A 24,682-nucleotide genomic window follows, 5' to 3' on the forward strand; every position below is an offset into this window, starting at 1 on the left:
TACTGATGACAATTTTCACACCACATCATATAGAAATATCAGATGTCCAACTAAAATCGATACCTGCCGTTTTACTATGTTAGTAAAATAGCTTGCGTGGTTATTCTCTGCGTCCTCCAGTTTCCCCCCACATTCCAAAAACATGCATGGCAGACTAATATTGTATATACATTGGGATATTCCAAAACTGTGAAGCACTTTCAGTGCTTTTCATAAGTGCGCGACATATTTTTATTCTTAATATAATGAGTCCATGCGTCAATTATCCCGACGCCAACCAGGCGATTTTAAAAATATGCTCTGATACCAAATAGAAATTTCCCACCAGCAGCAAGGACCTCTCTCGTTCTCACGACCTGCCATTTTTTATCTATTATTTCATCCCATTTTATCTATTGTTTTATCTCATCATATTACATGTATCCACCCATATTTCTGGAATTACTCTTCTCGGGTAATTATTATCGTCAATATTGATGATTAAGACCCAATGCAAACCTTTTTTAAAAACAAACTTCTCCACAGTAATTCATATTGTACAACTTAATTGTTTTTCATCATCATAACGGTTTCTCTCTATTTTGTGAAAGTTCCAATATGTTGACAACAGGGTCACAATGGCTATTTATTGCGTTCCGCGTATAACATCATGCCTTGAAATCACATCATCTGAATTACCAAAACACGACATGGAAATCAACAGACTCTGTAAATCTCCCTCGGTCACTTTAAAAGCACTTTGGTACAGTAGGGAAGTTACCTAACGCCCACATGACCCGGATAGCCTCTTTCATAATGGTGTCGGTTGCATAAAATAAAACTGGCATCATTTATGGCATTCAAAAAAAATCTGAGCCATTATTATTATGTTATGTATTCTTCTATTACGCAAGGGATTTGTCTTTTTTTTTTGCAAAGCTCTCGGCCCAAACAAAGCAGGAGGTAGGACTGAAACCTTAACAAAACACTGCGTGGTCTCAAAAATAAATAAATAAAAAATCATTTTGGTTTGATGAAGCAAACAATCAGCATGTCAATAGAAAAGAGAAACACTAAGCCCATTAGCTTCTCTTGTGACCATAAGAAAAGACATATTTCTCCATAGCAGTGTCTGGAGGGTGATGACAAAATGTAAATAATTGAATCAAAGAAAGCCTCAGTTGCGCATCTCTCTAATTCATTTTAGTGTAATTAAATCAGCGGAATTTTATAAAAAACATGTAAACTCTGTTAGCGACTCTGGGCCATTTGCATTTTTAATCAAACCAGATTAATTCTAATAGGCAAGCTGGGCTAAGGCGATGACAGAGCAGGCCTATTGTGCGTCTGTCACACTCATTTAATTCTGTCATTATGTCCCATATCCTATTATGATAATTGGCTTTTTATTCTCAATCAACAGCCAGCGCGGGCTATTCAAATTCTAATCTCTGACTGCTGCACTCTTCACCCTTAAACATGCACCGAGGTTACCGTGTTAAGAACTAAAGGAGCAGAGAATGTGGCGCAGCAGTTCATCCAACGTGCAAGTAAACCAGACAAGATTATTTAAAGAAAAAAAGGGTCTGTAATGGACTGCAGACTCCCTATGTGCCCAAAAACAAAACAAAGAAACATTATCATATCAAAGTCATCATTTGTAATCACATTGGATTCAGTTTTTGCTTGCTTATTCTCACTCTGGCAGCGAGCAGTCAAATGTTGAGTGTAATTGCCATTCAACCCAGAAAAGAGGAGAGTCAAGTAAGTGTTGACTTTTTGTTGCTTTACTTTGCTCCGCTGTGCAGAAGAGGTTGAACTTGAAATGGTTTGGCGGCTTCTTTTTCTCATAAATTTTTCCGCTGACTGACTTTCTGTCAAGACATTTTTGAAGTCATCTTGATTTGCATTTTATTTTGTATGCAGTCTATGCTCATCGGTAATAACATCAGGCATATCTTACACAATCAAATTGCATCCAATTCAAGAACGACAGACTTTGGTGTCCTAATCAGACTCACTTACGAAAATGGACTATTCTATCCAACCTATTCAAGCTGTTTATCTATCGTCCAGTCCGGCATACATTTTTTTTAAATTCATGAGAAATGTTGAGGGTAATAAACCAACAGACAACCAGATATATAGCTAGTTAGCTAGCAAGATAGCTAGCTAACTAGACAGGTAGATAGCTAGATAATTAGCTTGCTAGCCAGATAGCTAGGTAGCTCGATAGCTCGATGGGTAGATGGATCGATAAATACATAGACTGATAAGTAAATAAATAATATCTGACTCTATATGATTTGAAATCTTGGATGATTAACAGTGGCAGTACAGGACGTCCCTGTAGTGAATTAAATTGTATTCGCGATGTCAGGTGAATGGCGTCATTGAGCGATGAGCAAAATATGACATCACAACAAATCCATCCATCCATTTTCAGATCTGCTTTATTCTCACAAGGGTCGCGGTGGGTGCTGGAGTCCATTCAAGCCAAACCAATCGCGATCACACGCACACCTCACAAATAGAACACTTTGGAGTGTTCTATTTGCCTACGATGCATGTTTTTGGAATGTGGGAGGAAACTAGAGTATGCGGAGCAAAGCAGCACAGGCACGAGAAGAACATGCAAATGGCACACAAGAAGGCCATAGCCAGAATCAAACCCACGACCTCTCCACACACTAACCACCGGGCCGCTTTACAAGAAAAAGAATTAAAAAATATCTGCTGATTCATTCCAGCCAATCAATTATTTTGTCCGATGGCTCTCTTGGATGGTTGATGTGATGATCATGCATTTAGTTGAAAATCGTTTGGTACGAAAAGATGCTTTCACATTAACTATTCATTTCAAAAGCTTTCAATACAGAACTGAAAAATTGGCTTTGTTTTGGTCCCGCAATGAATCCCTCCATTGGGCCTGATGCAGTGTGTGGCTAGCCTGTTCGCTTCACAATCCATAGATCCTGGTGAATTTCCAAATTTCTCCAGTTCTGAAATGTTTTTGTCACCAACACTTAATGAACACTTGCTTATGTTTGAAGGTGAACATTTGCCCCCAGCATGAATGTGTTTACGTCGTCTCTCACTCCATTAGAAATGAGAGCGACCGTTGCGAAATGCGGTCATCCAATAGCTCAGACTGCACTGTAAACAAAGTCAGGAAAGTGGTGGTGGAGGGGGCAGAGTGGAGGGGATTCTAGTGTTGTTTCAATCGGGGCCACGCGGATGCTGTTGACAATGTTGGAGACATGAACGTACCAGCTTTCTTACAAAGTTCTCTTGTGACAAATGCATCTCAGCCTTAATGTGACTTTTAGCTGGAACGAGCGCCGAGTGGAGCTCGCAATGTGCGCCGATTGAGTCAGACGAGTGCAGCTCGAAATATACTAATTTTCTCAGCGTGGCCACCACTTTGCCTAAATCCACGTGCATTAGTGTCCTTATGAGAAGACACTTTTACGAGAAGAGGTTTTTAGAGCGATTATGCGCTCCCAAAGGGACAGATGCTAAAAAGCAAAGTAGGTAAGGCCTCTCCAAACAGTTCAATGATGAGTGTTCTGCTTTTTCAAACAGAGAAAACCAAGTTCTTAACACGCATTTGCCGTTTCACATCCCCGAACGCAATTTCGCTTTTAACAGTGGAGTACAAAGACGGTCACTGCGCAGTCAGTCCAAGTGAAAGCTACTTTGCACATTTTACATATGTACTTCCAATACTTTTTCCGACATGTATTTTCTATTTTAATACAGAGCAGTATTTAGTGTAACTGTAATCAATTAACACCCATTTTCTAATCGGCTTATGCTGATAAGGGTCATAGGAGTGCTGGAGTCGATCCCAGCAGTAGGTGGGAGACATCCTCAACTGGTTGCCAGCCAATCGCAAGGCACACTGAGATGAACGACCACCCACGTGAAGGTCAATTTACGGTGCGCCGTTAACTTTGATTCATGGGGGAGAACAGCCAAACTTCACACAGGAAGGCCGATATTGGAATCGGACTCGGTATCCAATCCAATCCAATCTCTGGACTGTGAGACTGGTCTGCTTATTCCAAAATTAACATATATAGTAATAATTATATCTGGAACAGTGGTTTGATGTAATCCTAAGGGTTCGGTGAATCGCTCTCAGGGATTTGGCGGAGCGTCTCCTATTGACGTTAAGAATCACCCGACTCCAGATATCAAATACTTATGACATGGCCACTTGGCCATCACTGGTTGGAAATGATCACATGACATTGCTTGACCAATCAGTGATGTGGGAAATTTAGCTTCTTCAGTAATCAATATGTGGCTGTCATGGCAGGGCGTAAAATTTTATGGTGTTGGCGGAATTAAAAAACATTGCTATTGGAAGATTATTTTTAAGATTTCAAACGGATAACGGCCCGCCAGGGTATGCTCGAATTTTCCAGGTGCACCACAGTTCATTTCCAGTAAAGCACCACTGACTGCACGCAATTTGCATTTGACTCACTATTATTCCCATCAAGAGGATTTAATAATTTCCTTCTTGAGTACAGAGTGGTGTTACTATGGGCACCGAGGCCTGTTCCTTTGTGACTGGAGACAACAGCTGTCTTTACCTTTGGCAGGCAAACAGGCTCATTAAGGGCAGCCATGTTTGTTTTTGTGCCCGATACCTAGCCCTAAGCACACATTGCCATATCTCTACTGTGCAGCCCTCGCAGTCTCAACATTTCCTTCCCTATTGTGTTGCTGGCATGTCGATCTCGCCATAAACCCCCTGAGGGGGGGGGGGGGGGGGGAGGCTGTGCCTGAGGTGAAAATGGCTCTCAAAGAATTCCAACTTGATTGAGAAATTTTAGTTGAGGTTGAAGCTGAATATTGTTCAAGATGCGATGAATACATGCATAATGTATACCATGACGCCGCCTGATATTACATCTTGTTGCGCACAGCACCAAAAGGCCTTTTTTTTGGCGTGATGCGGGCGTGATAAAGGCGTCATTATTTGCCGCGCTCGCTGAAAGGTTCCATTCAAATATTCTCTCACCACTGTTTCGAGCTTGAGTGACAAGGCAGGTTGAAATGGGAACGTTTTGAAAAAAAATCCATTTTAGGAGCAAAATGGCAGCGGGAGTGATTTTATTACAATAAATGGCAAACATGAAGGCAAAATGCATATTTATGTGTTTATATATAGCAGTGAAAAAAATTTAAGATGACTTTTTGGCTTTCTAATAACACGCATAAAACAGTACTTGGGGATTTTCATTTCCAGAAGTCTTGCGAAATACAGTATACTCACTTATTTGATTTCATCTCCTTTCACCATTTGTCATGGCCAGAGTCACAATGCATTGTGAAATGAGTTCTTAATGTGGAGTAATGAGACTGTCATGGCAAGGCAGTCTCTGCTTGTTTGAGTTTGACTCATGTTGGAGATTCAATTAAATCAGCTGAAGTCAAGATGGCCTGGGGCCAGATCGGTAATGGGTGACCTCATTCAAACAATGCTCTGACATATTGAAACAATAAGAGGAAGGGCCTTGAGCCAGTCGCAAAAGCAAACTGCACTCAGAAGCGATAAGGTAGAAAAATTACAGTGAAGTCACTCAAGTGTTTGAAAGATTCATACCATCATTTGTCTTTGGGCGGATTTTTTTTTTTGTTGTTTTATACTTTTGGTACTTGTAAATCGCTTTGCGTGTTTGTGCGTATGTGTGTGGGTGTGCGTGCATGTAATTAACATTCAATCTAACATAGGACAGTACAATGTACCGTACTTTCCGGTTGATACGGCACACCCAAAAGCCTTGATTTTCTTAAAAGATGACGCTGTCCCTCCGATGCAAGTGCGCCTTATATGTGAAGTAATATCGAGCCACAATAGGTCTTGCAACTGCTGTCATCAGGCACCAACTCCATTCCCCACCCCTGTGGAAGAAGTAGTGCGTAACTCCAGCCTCTACTCTAGCGCCTTATGTATAAAATGTCAATATATTTATGTATTATATTTGGAAAAGGTTTTTTTTCATTCATTGAAGCCTTAAGAGGCGAAACGTCCGAAACCTTCAAATTTGTACAGATGACGGCTGAAGAAACCTTCTCATCGATGGACCACTCCTGTACGACTGAGAGCTTACACAGACGTACTGAAAACCTACAAATTTCCACTTTCTACAAATTAAATCCATAATGACCTTTTGACTAGTATTGCCTGTAACAAGAAATGTAAAAAAGGTATAACCTTAACACCGCCAAACAAAGCTCAAACACAAGCGCAGCTGGTGCATCTCCTCTGTTCGAAGGTTCGCTGGTCTGTTTACAAGTCCAAAGCGATTTATTTGGATGTTGAAACGTCTGGACTCTAAATCAAGACACAAACACTCCGAAGGCTATGTAAACAGCCTTTCCCAGTTCCAGGCTCCAACCACGCTTACAGAGTACTAACTCTGACGCCAAGGCCGAAAAGCCTTTGGAAAGGATCCCCATTGTCACACAATTTGTAAGCGAGGACAGTCCTCCATTTCCTCTTAAACCAAATCCAGTGTCACTATGCAGGTATTTGATGGCGCATTTATCATCCGCCTTGTGTAAAGTTACAATTGGGAGAAACACGTTTAAAAACATCAACATGGGAACACCTTGCTCGACTCACTCTCATCCCCCCCGCTGTCCGCTGGGGCCAAATCAGTTACAGTAAACAGATAAAAGAACGCACGCGTTCACAGTAAGTGCATCTCATAACGCAGTGTTCCCCCCTGGCCCTAATTCTATTCTAAATTTAAAAACTCGAGACAATTAGTGGCAGATTGGTCTCAGCTTGGTACATGACGGAGCGCTTCTCAAGGCCCCGAAATGACTTAATTACAGGCCGGTGTGGAAAGTGTGCAGCTGGAAAAAGCACCTGGTGACGAAATTGAGCAACCTAAACATGGGGTCAAGGTGAAAAAATATCGGTTTGAAATATGATGTTCCGTTGCGCCAAATAACGGTTGTTATACCACGAAACAGATCGTCGTCAACACTACAACATTAATATCGTACAAAAATAAACCCGACACCACCTGTGTCAAACTCAAGGCCAGTGGGACAGATGTGGGTGGGTAGGTGGTTTGGTAGGTAGCTGGACGGACAGACAGACAGACAGACAGACAGACAGACAGACAGACAGACAGACAGACAGACAGACAGACAGACAGACAGACAGATAGATAGATAGATAGATAGATAGATAGATAGATAGATAGATAGATAGATAGATAGATACAGATATGAACTCATATGAAATACTGTGTTGATCCACTTTTCAATCATATTGCCCAGCCTTACTTTCATGAATACCAAGCACATGTTTTTTGGGGGGAGGGAATTTGTGGGGTATTTGAACCAATTCTGGTTGCTGTAACGACTACCTGGTTTGCCCTTCAAGACAGAGAGGCGTGGAGAGCCATTTCATTGTTCCATGTTGCTGCCGTCATGTGACACCATGTCCTATTATATTGCCATGTTGTCATAGTAGTGAGAGGAAATGAAACGCCTTGAAGCTATATGCTCCCTGTACGCGCGTGCACGTCTACGCGTGTGCATGTAGGGTCCGGTTAGGTTCCAAATTTACCACTCTAATTGGGCAATGTGGGATTATTGTTTTTCTTTTGGCTTCCTCATGCAGTCATCGAACGTGATGCACTGGTCCAAAAAGAACGGCAGCTTTCATTGGGATGTAAGAAAATGTTCCAAAACAATACACCCTGGGATATTTTAGTTTGTGTTCACTTCCATGAAAATATGTTTTTCTTGTCATTTAAAGCAACATACACGTGATTATCTCGTAAAAAAAATACATTTATGCATCCATCACACGTGAACCAATCAAATGATGAGAATTGAAAATGCGAGTAAAAATTCCCTGACCGACCCACCTAGCTCTTCGACACTATTTGTTTCTTGCTTAGTTCCCATAATAGCCACACAACCAAATACAAGAAACAATCATCCATCAAAAGGAATGTATTTGTCAAAATGAAGTTCCTCACATGACCCCCATGGGAGATGCCACCGTTAAAGTGTCATGACAGTCACTCAAGATATACAGCACATTAATTATGATATATTCTTTGTTTTAATGTTTTGTGTATTATTTTGCCACCATCATTCAAGTGCATTTTTGCAATAATCACGAGACAAATTTACGTCCAAAGATTTTACTGAATATTTTATTTATACATTATATTGAGCAATCGGGATAGGAGTGGTGAACAAAAACAGACAATAGAGCATATGACAAATGTACGTTTCTGAACAAAAACAACGCTGGACTGTTCAAGTACAACTCATGGTGCCGTTAAAGAACGAATCCAAAAGCCCCTCACAAAGGGCAAGGAATAAGAAAACGTAAATACCGGAGACACGGCGAAACAAGATAATCAGAATCAGAATCAGAATCAGAATCAGAATCAGAATCATCTTTATTGCCAAGTATGTAGAACACACAAGGAATTTGTTTCCGGTAGAACACGCTGCACTAGTATATAGTAGTATTTACGGGATTTCATCTAGTGGCTGTAGAGGAATTGAGGAGGTTAATAAAGTTTAGTGTGGAGCAGTATTAACCGTGAGGGGATGTGATAAGAATGTCATGAATAAAAGCTGGTTAAAAGTGTAACATAGTTAGCTCGGTTAACCTAGAAACGATCCAATACTATGCACATAAATTGATGCTTTTTTTTTTCCTTGACCGCCCCACTTTCAAATGCTGCCTGTGGTTTGTTTTTGTCTCATGGACTGTGCATTTTTGGAACATTTTGATTTTTAAATATATTTTTTTATTCATCACGATATTCAATGTTTTTATGTGGCAAATGTAACAAATGTAAAAACAACATCTGGAAATTAAATGAAATGAGTCAAAATAACTGCATAATATTTTATGATTGAGCAGTAATACATAATACAGAGAAAATATAGAAATTATAGTAATAGAAATATATAATAATATATAGAAATATAGAAACTGGCCGATGAGGAATGCCGTAGCAATGCCAACGTGTAGCATTTGTGTGTTTAACTAATTCATTGCCAGACGATGAGAAAAAAAATGTGTCGACTCCAGTGCCAGGGTTTCTGTCATTTCCACTCAAATTGGAGGACCCACAGAATATTTTGTTATAGGACTACATAAATGTTCAATTCAGCGTAAGAAACCAGACTCTCTTCTTTCATAAAAAAAATAGTTCATTCCTAAGTTATATTTGTCTGGAGTTATCTGAGTTTGAAAAGGGGGCAGCTGTACAAAATATAATACAATACTGTACATACATATCGATTTATATAGCGCTTAAACAACAGCTCAAGCTGTAACAAAGCGCGAACATGGACGAATGGCAATTCTTCCCCCTCATGGAAGGGAAAAACATTGGTGGAGGGCTGACCCGCACTTTGTCGGCACCCCCGCAAGAAAAAATTAAACCCAAACAAATTTTGAATGGTGCTCGGGAATCCAATTCTGTCCGGCCACATCATTTTATTCAGCCTGTGAAAGCAAATCAAACTGTCTGTAAGAAAAGAATCTGTTTTAAATTAGATATCAAGTAGACAGGATGAACGTAATACAACTAACACAATAACAGTCATTATTTTTTACTTCAAATTTGAAAACTAGTTATTCATTTGTTGTGCGTTTTATATGTAATATGTGGAGGTGATTACACATTCCAATGGCTTCTCCAAATTCATAACGGCCTCTGAGAGGAAATCGTAATTACAACGCACCACAAACAGCCTCCAATGTTGATTTCCACGGACAGAATTCTGATTAAAGAAACATCCCAGGGTCTAGCAGGCAGAATGTAAACGCTTTATGAGTCGCTACCTGGATTATCTTTGTTTACATACGTGCACGTGTTTAGTTGACAGGAAGCTGGCTCACCAGGAAGCATGATGACGAGTGACAAAACGAGAGGGGAGGCGGGGTAGAAGAAGGGAGGTGCGGGGAGAAAGGCGGAGAGAAGGGGGGGATTAGGGTGGAGTGCACTTTTTCAACAGGCCAGGCAAATGACATGATCTCTAATTACTCACAAAAGCATCGTGTAACCCGAACCACAGATTAGGCGGCATTATAAGGCTTAATAAAACATGAGCATCTCTCAATTTCACTTGCTTTTCGCTGCTGGGACATAAATATTTGTTGGCGCATATGACACTGACGGTGCTTTTGCACCCAATGATGTGGACTGTTTTTTCTTCTGTAGGTCTGCTGAAATAACAAAAGGTGCTGGTATTCTTTAAATGAAAACATTACAATCAATGTGTGCCTTGGCTTGACATGACAAAAAAAACAGTTCCTGAAAAACAAAATTCCCCAAGACGCTCTTGTATTTTCGAATGCAGGAAAGAGATCCAGGGCAAACATTGTAAAAGTGCTGCGGCAGAGATACAAAATTAAAAACAAATCTGAACAGACTTCAACTGAGTTGTCTTCACTCGTGTTTCTTTTGACAGGAATGATGTTGCGGCACTTAAAGTTTGTAGGCACACTGCTCAGTCTCAGTCTTTGTCTTTTGTCTCTCAAACTGATTTGGGGCACACGAATATTTTCTGTGTCAGGGAGCTGAGACCCAGAATTCTGCATTAGATCAATTTGTTAGGAATAAATCATCTGTGAGTAACTTGCCGGCTTCTTTGGTGATCTCTCTCACAACGAACATGCCAATTGTTAGGTTATAACATTGCGCAATAAGGTAAATATTTAATTCCGTTCAAAATTGTTAATAAGATGAAATGTAACTGTTAATGCTAATATTAGCTTATAATATTTTAACCTAACACTAAACAGAGAACAAGCATGCATGAATCGGGAAATACATTCACGGGCTTGATAAACCCATAAACCAATGGACGCTTTCTTGGCGGGTCTCACGCGTTGTGCAGTAAGTGCTGCTTTGGGATGTTTTTTTTTTGTTTTTTTTTGTTTTTTTTTTACTGTCGACTGTGTTATTAACAAAACTATAAAAAGATCAGCTCAAGTTACCCTTTCCTGTCTGTTAACAACCCTCGTGATGGGACATGAGGCTGTTCCAGCTTGAAAAGACTTAAAACAGCTCCTGAAAGCATGACTAAATTAACCTTATGTAATTATTTCCAGAATGGTGTTTGTCTTTTCTTTGCAAGGTCATCACTTATCTCATCTGCATGGCATGCAGCCATGTGAACATGTCGAGTTTGACAACGCCAAAAGTAAGGGCCCTTTATTTGCTCTCCGTATTTTTCCGTGATATTCTCCACTCTCTGACCTCTGTACTTCCTTTTGAACAACCCCAGTCTCTCTCCATAATTGCACTTCAGCCAAATCCCATGTTTTAAACCCAATATAATAACAGTGCAAAGAGGTGACGCCACAGCATTCCAACTTCCATTGAGCTGACTTTCTCAAACACTTCTCCGGCCTTTGTTAACAATCATGGAGCTCATCATTATCTCTCCAAAAAGAGCCACGGTTGGATTCCATCGAGTTGTTCTGCGGGCTCCCGCAGCCTCTGCTACAATTTCGGCCTTGCTAAATATGTCAGACAAGATTAAGAAATATTCTTGACAGATCACATGGACTTCGCCAACCGCTCAGCGGCAAAAGTATTTCACCGTAGCTCCCGAAAGGAGCATCGATTCAACTTGCTTTGTGCAAACACTCGGGCCGATTATATTTGCAAAGGATATTCCATTAAAACAAAAGAGTAAAAGAGCCTTACAACCTTGGCAAGGAGCTTATAAGCAGGACCCGTTGTGTTTGCACAGGACATACCTCAGAAAGCTGAGACAACCTGGAATGTTTGTCCAGATCCCTGCCTCTTCCATTCATACATGCTCAACATATGAAGTACATTTCGTGTATGTGCGTAAGATAAAAACTAATGTCATTCATCATAAGGAAGGTTGTTCCAAGATGTCCAAGATTACATTTCGAGTACGCATATTATACAATATTATGATAATACAGTGATACTTCGGCTTACGAACGCTTTACCTCACGCACTTTTCGCCTTACGAATGTTAAATTCGTGAGAATAAAACCTAGGCATGCAAACTATTTTTCGGGAAACGCACGGAGCGCCACAAAGAGTGATGTGTCATTTGCGAACAAGGAGAACCGGCTCCTAACAAGGAGCTGAAAATAGCAGCCGACTTTTTTTATGTCCTCTATTCCCCGCCCCCAGTCTTCGGTTAAAGCCGCATGGGATTGGTCAAGATCTGTGGTAGAAAAGGGAGGGGACACACGCAGCAGGTCACTCGCAGCAGTGAGCGAGGGGAGGGGTTACAGGCACAGAAACACACACACACGAAAGGGAGACGCCATGAGCTTGAAACAAAAAAACTAAAGTGAAAACAAAAGCGAAATGGTGAGAAAATGGATAGAAAACAGTGAAATTTGGACTCGTTTCAACTGAAACAAAGGCAGAGTGTAGACTGCAAGGTTAAAATATCCCATCAATCAGGCTCCACAAATAACCCGCACAAGCAAGAGAACATACAAGCAAAGGAACCAGCTATTAATGATTTTTCTAGTGTGTCTGCTTGCATCTGTTGCTATTGCTATATCACAACGTCTAAGATGTACAACCCAGAGCTCCATGAGACACTTTTTTTGTTACAAGCGATCCCTTCCATCAATCCATCAACGACCATCACAAAGGTAAATAAAAGGACTTTATTATAGAGTACAGTTTATTTCTTTAATTACAATACCATAGCACATTTATTATACATAAACTAAGGTATATTGTGTGTAGTTTTAAGGCTTGTTTAGTTTAAATTTATGTTTTATGGGGACCTGGGAACGGATTATTCTCATTTTAATGGTATCCTATCGGAAATTAATGTTTGGAATACACACGTTTTGCCTTATACGCACTTTCTGGGAACCAATTAAGTTTGTAAGCCAAGGTATCATCGTCCAATGTTTTGTAACTTGGCTACTATGAACCTCGAGAAGGGATGTAAGCCTTCTTCAGGCCCAAGTATTTATAAAAAATCTAATCAAATAAACACAATAAGATAAACATTTTCTTCCAAACAGCTGTACAGAACGCTTCGTCCAGAATGTGGGTTTTGTCCTCGAGAAAGTTTGGCAAGTGATGAGTCGCAGAGTGTTGACATTCGTCTACAGTCCCTAAACCAATCAGGATCCTGAACATTGCAGTAATAATAATAATAATAATAATAATAATAATAATAATAATAATAATAATAATCATAATTATTATTATTATTATTATTATTATTATTATTATTATTATTATATACTGTAATAATGTGTGTGTGTGTGTGTGTGTGTGTGTGTGTGTGTGTGTGTGTGTGTGTGTGTGTTTGTGTGTTTGTGTGCATGCGCGCGCCTGTGTGCATGTGCGTGTGTGCGTGTGCGTGTGCGTGTGCGTGTGCGTGTGTGTGTGTGTGTGTGTGTGTGTGTGTGTGTGTGGGGAGCGTGTGCGCGCATGTGAATTGTAAAAGAGCTTTAACACTCTGTCAGACATGATTGTGTCAGCCATTAACGAGCATAATCAATATTTAACTAAAAACCCAAGGGACTATTCTGCAGCAGGTCCTGGCAACATTTTCTTCTTTCTTTTTCAGCTGTCGGAATGGAGATGCCATTGCACAGCCCCATGGGAAAGCCCTGACAGACTCGCAGAGAAACGCCTCTGGGCTTCGTTATGGCTAAGAGGGGGATGGGGGGTACACTTGTACCCACTAATCAGCAGCTATGGCACTGACACTACATTGCATACTGTATAGTCTCAATGACAATTTGTTGTAAGACTCATTTTGACTCCCTCAAATAACTACTGTACAGTAATTCCTTGCAAGGGTTATATTTCAGTACCACGTCACAGAAGAAATCGGCAAAATAGTGTCCAAATATTTTTGTATTTATACTTATTTACATTTGAAAGATTTATGCATAGTATACATACTATAATACGTGCATGTGAGGTATAATTTTTGTCGGATTGAGGTCATATCCACCCCCACTCTGCAAGTGGTTGGGAGAACATTAAATACAAGGGGGAAAAAATTGACTTCCGTGTGAGCGACAGTTGCGAGACAGCCGCTTTATTTGCATTCAGCCAATAAAATACTGCATGTATTGTGTTTTACAACGTGATATGCTCATAATCATATTTCATATGTAGTGGATAACATAGGGAAGCTTGCCTTAGTGCTAAATCAAATTAATGTATCAGGCCAAATGCATGGACAAATTGGTATACAACAACACACATTTTGATGTAATTAACTGTTTTTCGACGTACTGTTTTTCATTTTTAAATGATCAGCTCTTATAGTGGAACTATGTTTCTGTTTCTCGGCAAAAACAACATTGTATAAAAAGGCTAAGTGAGGCACTGGAAAAAAAATAAAGGAAATCCCTTTTTTTCCTCGTTTTATGCAACACAAGTTGAGATTCACAAGCTGTATTGAGCCAAGGCATCAATTTTATTGAAGAAAAATTTCCCACGTCACTTTCAAACTAAATTGTCATACATTGTTGGAATTGCGAAACAATGAAGAGCTTGTCTCAGTTTCCTCGCAAATTGACTTACACGGTGTGAAATCGAACCCTGTTTAATTGAACATAAAGACGAGATACTTGCAGAAAGCCACAACTTATTTTGTTACATGGATGGCAACAGGAGGGTACAAAAGTTAATTAGACACGCTGCTAGCTAACCGAAGTGCATTCAACTGTTCTGCCTTTCGCTTCATGTCACCGGCAGACCGAGAAGAACAAATATATTTTTTCGTAATGAAGGAAAAATCCTATTTGGCCAAATGAAGGAAAAATGGTTCACCTTCCATGGCGATCTCTCACACCTGGGTGCGCTCCCTTAATGGGTGGAAATCCTCGACTAAGTGACATAACAAGGCCAGCAGTAGCAAAATAATGTCATCAAGGTTAAAACATGAAGCGAAAAGGGGAGCACAGCTAATTTGGGTTTTATTGAAATGCCGTATTTTCCAATGTATAAGGTGCACAAGAGTCAAAGTCAAAGTCAAAGTCAGCTTTATTGTCAAATATGCTAATATGCATGACATACAGCACAGATGAAATTACTGTCCTCTCGGACCCAGCATGCAAGGCACTGATAATTACTTTAACAAACATAAACATGAAAACGCCAATTTGCCGGGAGAGGGCGTATGAGGCGCACCCCCAATGAATGGTGTATTTTCAAACTTTTTCCACATACAGTGATACCTCGGTTTACGAACCCCTTGGCTTACAAACTTTTTGGTTTGCGAACGTTAAATTTATGAAAATTTTACCCTGGCATACAAACTATTTTTCGGGATACACACGGAGCGCCACAACGAGTGATGTGTCGTTCGCGAACAAGCCCGTTCTAGTGTGTCTGCCCGCATCTGTTGCTGTTGCAATATCACAACTTCTAAGATGTACAACCCAGAGCTCCTTGAGACACTTTATGCAAAATGCTATCCATTCCATCAAGCCATCAACGACCATCACAAAAGTAATTTCAATGACTTTATTACATACTACAGTTTATTTCTTTCATTATAATACCACAGCATATTTATTATACATAAAAAAGGTATATTTTGTGTACTTTTAAGGCTTAGAAAATTAGAAAGTAGAAAGTTATGTTTTGTGGGGACCTGGGAACAGATTATTCTCATTTTAATGGTTTCCTATGTGAAATTATTTTTTGGGATACACACTTTTCACCTTACACTGTCTGGGAACCAATTAAGTTCATAAGCCAAGGTATCGCTGTCATAAGGCGCACCGGACTATAAGGATCAGCTTCAAAGAATGAAAAAATATAATATATAATAGATAAAATTTGTCCATGTATATCTATAAAGCATACCACATTATACGCCGCTACAATAGAGGCTGGGGTTATGCACTACTTCTACTAAGGAACATTGAGTTGGCGGCTGCTGACAGTCGTTGCGTGACCTGGTTTGGCTCAACATTATTTCACAGGTAAGGCGCACCTGCGTTTAAGGTGCAGGGTCATCTTTTGAAAAAAATGAAGGCTTTTGGGTCCGCCTTATACACCATAAAATACGGTAATCAATATTGCGCTTGGTCAGCGTGCCTGATTAAAAAAATAAAATAAGGTCTACGACTATGACGCCAAGTTAATTTGGCGTCGACTCACTGTGTGTCACCGGCATTTCCACAGTGGTATGCAGAGCCTTTCCTCTGCACACGCTATGAAAGCAATTGTGATTGTGATTCCAGAGTCAGCAAAACGCATGAATGGCCCTGACTTAGCATGACACACACACACACACACACACACATACACACATACACACACACACATCGGCAGTGTCCACATACCGGGGCTGCTGATTACTTCAACCCATTTGAGTCTCACTCATCCTTTGATTCTCACTCCCCGCATCACTGTCACATGCAACAGAATGTGCCATTAGCGAAAAGCGACGGCAGCATACACGCAACATGAATATGCAGCAGCCTGACTGAATGACGGACGGACGGTTAGGTTGTTACCCCTGCCACGGAGGTGATGTCTTAACTGTGGGCGGGTCGGCCTGATTGTGAGCAGGATCACATCAAAACAGGTTCAATCAATTCCCACCCAAAGTCTGGACGGGGTGGGGTACAGGCCAAGGATGTACCCATAAAAATGCTGCAGGTACGGATCCAAACCAAATGTCCTAACCACTTTCCGATGTACTTTGTTGCTGAATTTTTGAAGATGCAATGTGCTGATGAAAACACAATCTAACCAACAAACACATAAATAAACAAATAAATAAGCAGACAAATAATCAACCAACCAGACAGATAAATAACTAAATAAATACATAAATAATATACTGAGAAACAATCAAATGTCAAAGTTAATGCTGTTGGAATACAAATGACATATTTGAGGGATTATATTGGGCTGTATGTGTCGATGTTTATAGTTGAAGTTGGCAAAGTCGTGACCTCAGCAGAGGGTCCATTTGTTTTGTTGCACAAAAATGATGCACAAAACCAAACTCCAACGGTATTTTGTCCAATGAGGAATCTATACAATTTTGCAGATAGTCTTAACCAGAATGCAAGTCATAATAGACAAAAAATGGAACAGGTACAACCTGGTGTCAAGTCGCAAGAACTTATGAACCAGTCGGTGGTGCGTTATCAGTTGAATGGATGACGGCGGTGTGAAAACAGTTGCCATTTGTCCTTGGTGGAAATCTGTACTGATCAACGTTCTCGTTCTCGAGCAATGGTGTCAAACTCATTTTTTTGCCGCGTGCCACATTGTAGTTACAGTTTCCTCTTGGGTATTGTTAAGAATGTTTAACCTCTTCCACATCTTGTATATAAGTGCGCACAACAAATGAATGAATAACTAGTTTTGAAATTTGAAGTCAAAAAGAATGACTGTTATTGTGGTTTGCATGGGACAATTTTGAATTTTACTTTGGAGTTTAGCAAGCACCATGACACTTGACATGCTTGATTTGCTTTCGCGGGCCGAATAAAACGATGTGGCGGGACAGATTTGGCCCACGGGCCTTGACTTTGACACCTGTGTTCTCCGGGGTCATAAGGTTTATCCAGCATAGGCGTAAAAGGGCGACATTTACACCCCGAACAGAATGATCCCATCTATTGACTTGATGCACGATGAGCCTGGATGGAAACGGTCTGAATATGTAAAGTGAAAGCAACCTTTGCGCCACACAGACAAAGACACGCACGGGAGCACGCGCACGATTTCATATGAGGTGGAACTGTAATAAAAAATAATAATAAAAAAACATCCAAGAGTGCGATAAGGCATTCAAATGGAGCGCATCATTCCCCAGCTTATCAGAAGCGGCGAGGACCACCAGGCAACAAAGCTTCAGCTCTTCATGTCCTATCAAGGCAGATATCAGTTGTTGGGAGGATATATGAGCTGGGTGGGGCCTGAGTGTATAAACACCGGGCCCCGCTCTCTCTCCATGCACTCTGTGCTCTTGCACTGTAAGCAATGGTCTCACTGGAGCATTGTTTGATTTAGGTATTCAAATAAAGGAGTAGGCAAGGTGTTCACTTCTCCCAAAGCAAACGACGGGAGCCTAGCAAACCAGTAGCCTCTGTGCATTAACAATTCCCCCCCCCCCCCCCCACCACCCTAAAAAAACATCTCAGTCCTTCTATCACTGCCTTTTTGTGCATCACATAAGTAATACATGCAAGTGTGCACCCGTGAGGCAGCAGACAGCCTTAACAAATGACACAGTTTCATATTATCCCTGCTCAAAGCTGCTGTGGAGCTATTATTCCGTATAAATTCTCCCAGGCGTTTGCGAGAGTGCCACAGAGATAAAAGACATGAACGCATAGTGAAAATGAAGTGGGCACTGAAAAGTAGTGAAGTAGAAATCTTCAGGGTTATTTATGGATCTTTCTGAATCATCTCATCCTGCACTTCAAGTATCCCCCACAGTTCATTTTCTGCAGCTTTTTTTTTTTCATTGCACCCAACCGCAAAGCATCGTAAATACAATGCTGTCATTTTTCTTACTGAGTTGGTTATGCTTTCATGAAAAAAAAATAGTTCAATAATTTACAGTTTTTTTTCTGACGAGGGGTGGGGCATAAGAAGCAGTTTCATTTTTGTGCAATTCCAGATATACGTTGCGGTGTCACTAGTACCCAGCATGAGAATCGGTTGCAAGAATCTGAGTGACAACAATTAACTTCTGCTCAAAAGGTGGATGGTGGACAATTTAGTGGGTTCCCCAAACTCGGATGGCTCGGCTTTGGATGACCCGTTGTTATCAACCATATTGAAGCTATAAACAAACTCGGGATTTAAACAAGCATGAGGCGACAAAATGTGCACCTTTTGAACTCAAGGCTCTTTGTATCACTTTCTGACTGATCAACACTGTAACAGATCCGCTTCCACCGAATGAGGTAGGCGGGCGGGAACTAAAAAGTGGCAGCGGCAATCTCTCAGCGTGCCCATAAATGATTATGAATGGAAGCAGCTGCGGCGCCAAAACGAACAGTGGGACAGCATCTGAAACCATGGCGGCAGAACACGTGTTCGCTGTCACATAAACTTGCTAATTACTCAAAGTGGGCTTGCGGTCGCATCCACGTGGCATCCGCCGAGCGCACCGGTGGTTTGCAAATAAACACACCGTAAAGCTCAAATGTAAGCCTACGTTCAGGTTATATCAATTCAGTTTTCTCCCCATGTGCTTGTGCATATTCGTCTCAACAGTGAAATGAGCAACGCTTGTCTTACATTATGCCTTTCGTACAAAATGACTCGACCACCCTGTCAAGAGTATCTCAAATTAATCAGAAAAAGAGCATGAACTTGTGGACATATTCACAGCGGAGAGTTACGAGGTTTCCTTTTTTTCCCGAGTCTGCGGCGGACGAGAAAGCGTAGAATCAAGATGTCAACCATGATATTTTGATCTACGTCTTTTGGGATGTAACGAATAACAGTCATCGTTTAATGAGCGACAACCGTGAACCTTGTTTGTCTTCTTAACACAATGGTGTTAAGAAAACAAACAAGGCATTGATTGCTATCGTAGTTTACATGTGTCATGACACCTGCCCCTGAGGCCTTCCTCGACTCTTTCTATCCGCATCGTGTCAACACATCCGGAGGCTACGGTTCCAGGATTATTACACACTGAGCATATTTTCGTGACGTTTCTAATTCCTTTCACTCACAGAAAAGAGAAACCTGCTAAGGTGCTGACTGAGCTGAAAAGTAATTGTTGAGTGACAGGTGGAAAAGTGTGATGGACTATCAACCAATTTTCACCAACACCTGAGTCTTTTTTAACCAATGACTGAAATGTTTTTTTTTTCGGTTCACCCTTCTTCCACAGAGTTCCAAACAGAATAATGTATCATTTTCTAAACAAACAAAAAATGTGAAACGTTTTAATGTCGTCCCTGTGTCATACGCATGTTGGTTGACGTCGTGTATCGAGTGAAGAATTGTTGGTTACGTTTTTTGTGTCACGTGACTACCGACGAAACTGAGCTCGAGCATCTTTCGAAAAGCAGGGATAGGTTTTTTTTGTGTAACCGAAAAGTGAGCAGACTTTATTCTAAAGTCCTTGGTTTATTTTTGTTCCATGATGCTAAACTTGTGGTACATGCGCACACGGCGCATGGTCCTCCGGTCGTATTCCAACATGACAGCAAGCCCCTTTTTCTCGGTGGCTTTTATAAATGAAGACAGTGAAATGCCAAGTGTGCGTTTCGTGCCATTGACAGTATGCAGTACGTATCACGATACAAAGCAAGTAAGAGTACATTATTGGTCGCACACATTCATTGAAGCTATAAAGAATAGCAGGAACTGACGATGGATTCTGGATGCCGCCCGCTCCTTCACATCGGGGCGGGACGACTAAATTGCACATTTGACCGTATCATCGCCGTGGAAATGTCACCGCAAGGCGATCGTGCAAAAGTAAAAGTTGTATGAAACTTGAAAATCTGACCTCAGGAACAAATAAAATATAGTATCCGTGGCGTTTGGAGGCTAAAGCATACTATGAAGGAAGACAAAGTAAGTAAAACGCGCGTACGTTGCAAAAAACAAAGAAAAAAAGAAAACAATGACAGGTAGTAAGACCCTGGCGCGTGTACAAACATTCACATGCAAACGACAGACGTGTTATTAGTTGATTGTAAGTATTTTTTTTACCTTGTTGGGGTGATAATAGTCCAGCGAGCTCAAACAACTTGGATCAGCAGGTAGGGAGCAAGAACCCACATTGGCCGGTGGAGCAGGATAAAATCTCACGTCCATCTCACGCGAGCGAGCCTGAACGCATCAAATCACTTCCAGCTCGGACTCGAACTCGCTGTTGTCTCGGCGATAAAGCACACGCACGCACGCACACACAAGAGAAAGAGACCAAAAAAAGAGGGGGGGGGGTCTAAGTTGTTCTCGGTGCACTTTTTCCCCTTGTTTAGCGGCGTGCTGGTGCGCAGTGGTCCTCAGCGTGACAAATAGTCCCTCACTCCATGCACAAATGTCATAGATGCACACGTGCTGCCCCAACTACTGTATATCCGGGTATTCCACAAACAAACCTCCCAAGTTTACACTTTATCTCTCTTATCTTTTTTCTTTCTTTTTTTAACTCCACCGTCAAACTTCAGGATCCCCTGTGCGTTCTCACACCGGCTTTGTTATGGACGTGCACATATTCTCACACTGGTTCCAGTGCGCAGAAGTGGTCCGACTTCCTCTGCCATGCGACCTCTGCCGATAATACACGGGAAAGAGGAAAAGAGAGAATGAAAAAAAGAGTAGGGGGATGGGGAGGGGAGATTGGTTGGCTGCCTTGGCAACCGTGTGCTCCTTTTTCTGCAACTGCGCACTCCCGATTAGGAACAAATGTAGTGTATAGCTCGAGCGCGCGTTTGTGTGTATTCGGTGTGCCTCTTCTATACTGCTGGCTCTCCATCAAGACCCTCCACCCCATTCTCCTTTACGGGTTATTGTGCCAAGGCAGAGTGTAGGCTGAGTTCACGTGCATGTTTCGTGTACGTGTGTGTACAGTGCATTATTTGCATGGCTTTTAAAAATGGATAATTCACCTGCTGCACCTTGCAAGCACTTTTTTTTCCTGTGACGCACTATTTGGTTTCATTTTACCTCTTTTTGCAATGAACACAATCCAGTTTGAAACACACACACTCCCACACACAAATCACAGATGACATTTGAGTTATTGAAATTGTATTCTATTCAATTAAGCATAAGGTACATTACGTGTTTGTGCCATTGCGGCTGCGCATTTCAATGAAAATTCCAGCACTCCTCGAGTTGCACGTATCCCTATCATAAGTTAAACGCAGGAAGCATCGAGATACCGCAAATACAACCGCACACCAATGCACGATGTGACGGTGTATATAGCTACAAATAATGAGCGATCTTTGCAACCAGTGCCATGACGTACCAGGAGCTTTAATCTTCTATCGGCAACACAGTAGCAATTGTGGGTTGAGAGAAGCCAATGGTGGGAGAGCGGCTTCTGACAGCTCGCCAAATGTGATGGATAGCATACCCTTGCCCTGTGATGTGCATGCACATTTGATGTTGAATGGGACCATTGTCTTTCAATCATGCCAAGGCAAAATAGCGAACAGAGCGCGTTTTCCGTTGCCTGACGTTATTACTATGCTATACACTTTCTGGCAAGAGCCTCACACCACCCGAACGCAAATGCGTGACTCACATCTCACTTTTTATTTCGCCTGTTTCTGGGATGTTTGATTGTCATTGTAGGGCAGGGGTGTCAAAGTCATTTTTTGCCACGGGCCACATTGTAGTTGCGGTTTCCTCTCGAGGGTTGTTATGAATTTGCGGGAAGCCATTAAAATGTTTAATCCCCTCCACATATTACATATAGAGCGCACAAGAAATTAATGAATAACTAGTTTTCAAATCTGAAGTCAAGAATAATGACTGTTATTATGGTTTACATTCAAAAATATGACATTTTGGTCAGGATTTTAGCAAGCATCATGGGATTTCACAAGTTTGATTTGCTTTCGCAGACCGAAAAAAAAATGTGGCAGGCTGGATTTGGCCCCCCGTGCCCGGGACTTTGACACCTGTGTCGTAGGAAATGGTTGCACAAAATTGGGGGAGATAGAAGGTCCATCTCAATCCATATCAACACAGTCCTGTGAAGAGGACAAGTCAATTTTAATGGATATTTAAATATTATAACACTCATGCAAGTGGAAAGTTCACCCCTGTTAAACTTAAAGGGGTGGAGTTCATATCGCTAGCAACATAAGAATGTAGCCTGACTGGATTCCCGTTTCTGGATGGGCTGTTTATTCTCCCAAACCTTGCTCCTTGCGCTTGCTAATACGCTACAAGCTTTGCAGTTAGCAAACATAGCATGAGTTGAAATGCTACATACACCTCCCCAATACTTCCCCATTTGTGTTCATGTCACAAGTAAGGGGGCACAGTCTTTCTATTGGTCATTGTAAAAGAACCAATCAAAGGTCATCAGACAATGCGACAAGATGAACAAAAAAAATCGGACATGCCAGACATGAAGTATCCCAAGCACCAGACGACCAATCAAGTATGTCACGTGACACAGGCTATGATGCGTCACTCCAACGAGAGAGAGAAAGAGAGGGACAGAGGGAGAGAGAGAGAGAGAGAGAGATACAGAAAGCCAGAGAGAGAGATAGAAATAGAAACGGAGAGAGAGAACTGCTTTACCTGTACAAAAAACACATTATGAAAATGAATGTATTCTATTGTGTTGTTTTGTCATGTAATGAAACATCTTGTATAAAGGGATTCAATCGGTGGACCCAGATGGTAATAGAAGAGTTTAATAACACTGCTCGAAACACAGATGTGTGTGTGTGTGTGTGTGTGTGTGTGTGTGTGTGTGTGTGTGTGTGTGTGTGTGTGTGTGTGTGTGTGTGTGTGTGTGTGTGTGTGTGTGCGTGCATGTGCTTTTTTTATTATTATTTTTATTATTGTTAAACACAAGGCCTGAGAGCTGCATGCTCCCCTCTTATCTTTCCAACCTTTAGCTTGTCATTATATCTGCCCCCTTCTTATGTTTGAGGGGAAGCTCTTTTATTTTGCAGAGGGGGGCGCTGAATTGCAGGCACGGTCAGTCTTGCCTACAAGTCACCCCACCCCCCACCCCCGGCACAGCACACTGAGGGTTAAACACATGGCTCGGTGCCATGGCTTCATGGGAATGGAATGTGGAGTGTTGTGTGTGCACGGTTCCTTTCCCAGCATCCTTCACTGCTCAGGCGCATGCTAATGATCAGTATTATTGAAGCACAATTGATGGGCTAGCAAGCAAACAAGAGAAACTAATTACTACTACGGCTTTATTGTCCTTTAATTACTCAAGCGCTGTGGCAATTAGCAGTGCACAAAGGCACAGGCCTACTTTAATATCAAGTAAAATGTGATGCAGATGAAAACATTTGGAGAATAAAAGGTAGATAAGATCATTTGGATTTCGGTCCGTTCTGCAGAAATCGTGAGGAGTGGGGGAGGTCAGCTTGAGGGTAAAGCATGCGAGAACAAAAGGATTACTGAGGGTTCAGCTCATTTTGACCCAGAATAATAAACAACAATGAGCAAGAAATCACATCCGCCTAGCAGCAATAATAATAAAAAGCAGAACCACAAAAACTGCAGCACGACTGGAGTGAATCGTATTTTTTTTAACTCTCATCCTCAGTCGATGAAACAACATGGATTCATCCAGCAATTTAGAAGGGAGGTTAATTAAATAAGGAGAGCCACAAAGACGAGATCAGAAACGAAAGCTAGCTAAAATCATCGCCGCGACATGCTAACCTTGTCCATCTCGAAACATTAAACACCATGTAGTGAAATCATGTTTGCGGAGTTGACGCATAGAAAACAGTGAGCAGAAATGGTCATCGTTATGTACCGTAGGTAGACACAACACACCCCCCCCCATCCCCTTTTGATCCATTGGCGTGCCTATGGCGGTGCTAACCGAGGAGGGGCAAAGGCGGCAGTGCATTTTGTGTGTGGGCGGCAAGAAAACCGAATACAAAAACAACGAACGTCGATGTGTTATGCTTCATACGGGGCGCATATGAAGTCATATGATTACGAAAAAGGGAAGTGGGAATAACATTTTAAAAATTAAA

At 41.3% G+C, this 24,682-nt stretch overlaps 1 protein-coding gene across 3 annotated transcripts in view; it reads right to left on the bottom strand.

Annotated features, from left to right (window-relative positions):
* The window catches only part of LOC148903865 (TOX high mobility group box family member 2-like), a 92,020-nt gene extending 70,769 nt beyond the window's left edge, over positions 1-21,251 (bottom strand). For all 3 annotated transcript variants that reach the window (XM_089010091.1, XM_089010082.1, XM_089010074.1), the window contains exon 1: positions 20,691-21,251. In XM_089010091.1, coding sequence (XP_088866217.1) covers positions 20,691-20,795 — 105 coding nt within the window. In that variant the 5' untranslated portion in view covers positions 20,796-21,251. The remainder of the gene's footprint in view (positions 1-20,690) is intronic.
* Between the last annotated feature and the right edge of the window lie 3,431 nt (positions 21,252-24,682).

The sequence above is a fragment of the Hippocampus bargibanti genome, linkage group LG01, assembly GCF_051943395.1.
Source record: "Hippocampus bargibanti isolate YZ-2025 linkage group LG01, ASM5194339v1, whole genome shotgun sequence".
NCBI lineage: Eukaryota > Metazoa > Chordata > Actinopteri > Syngnathiformes > Syngnathidae > Hippocampus > Hippocampus bargibanti.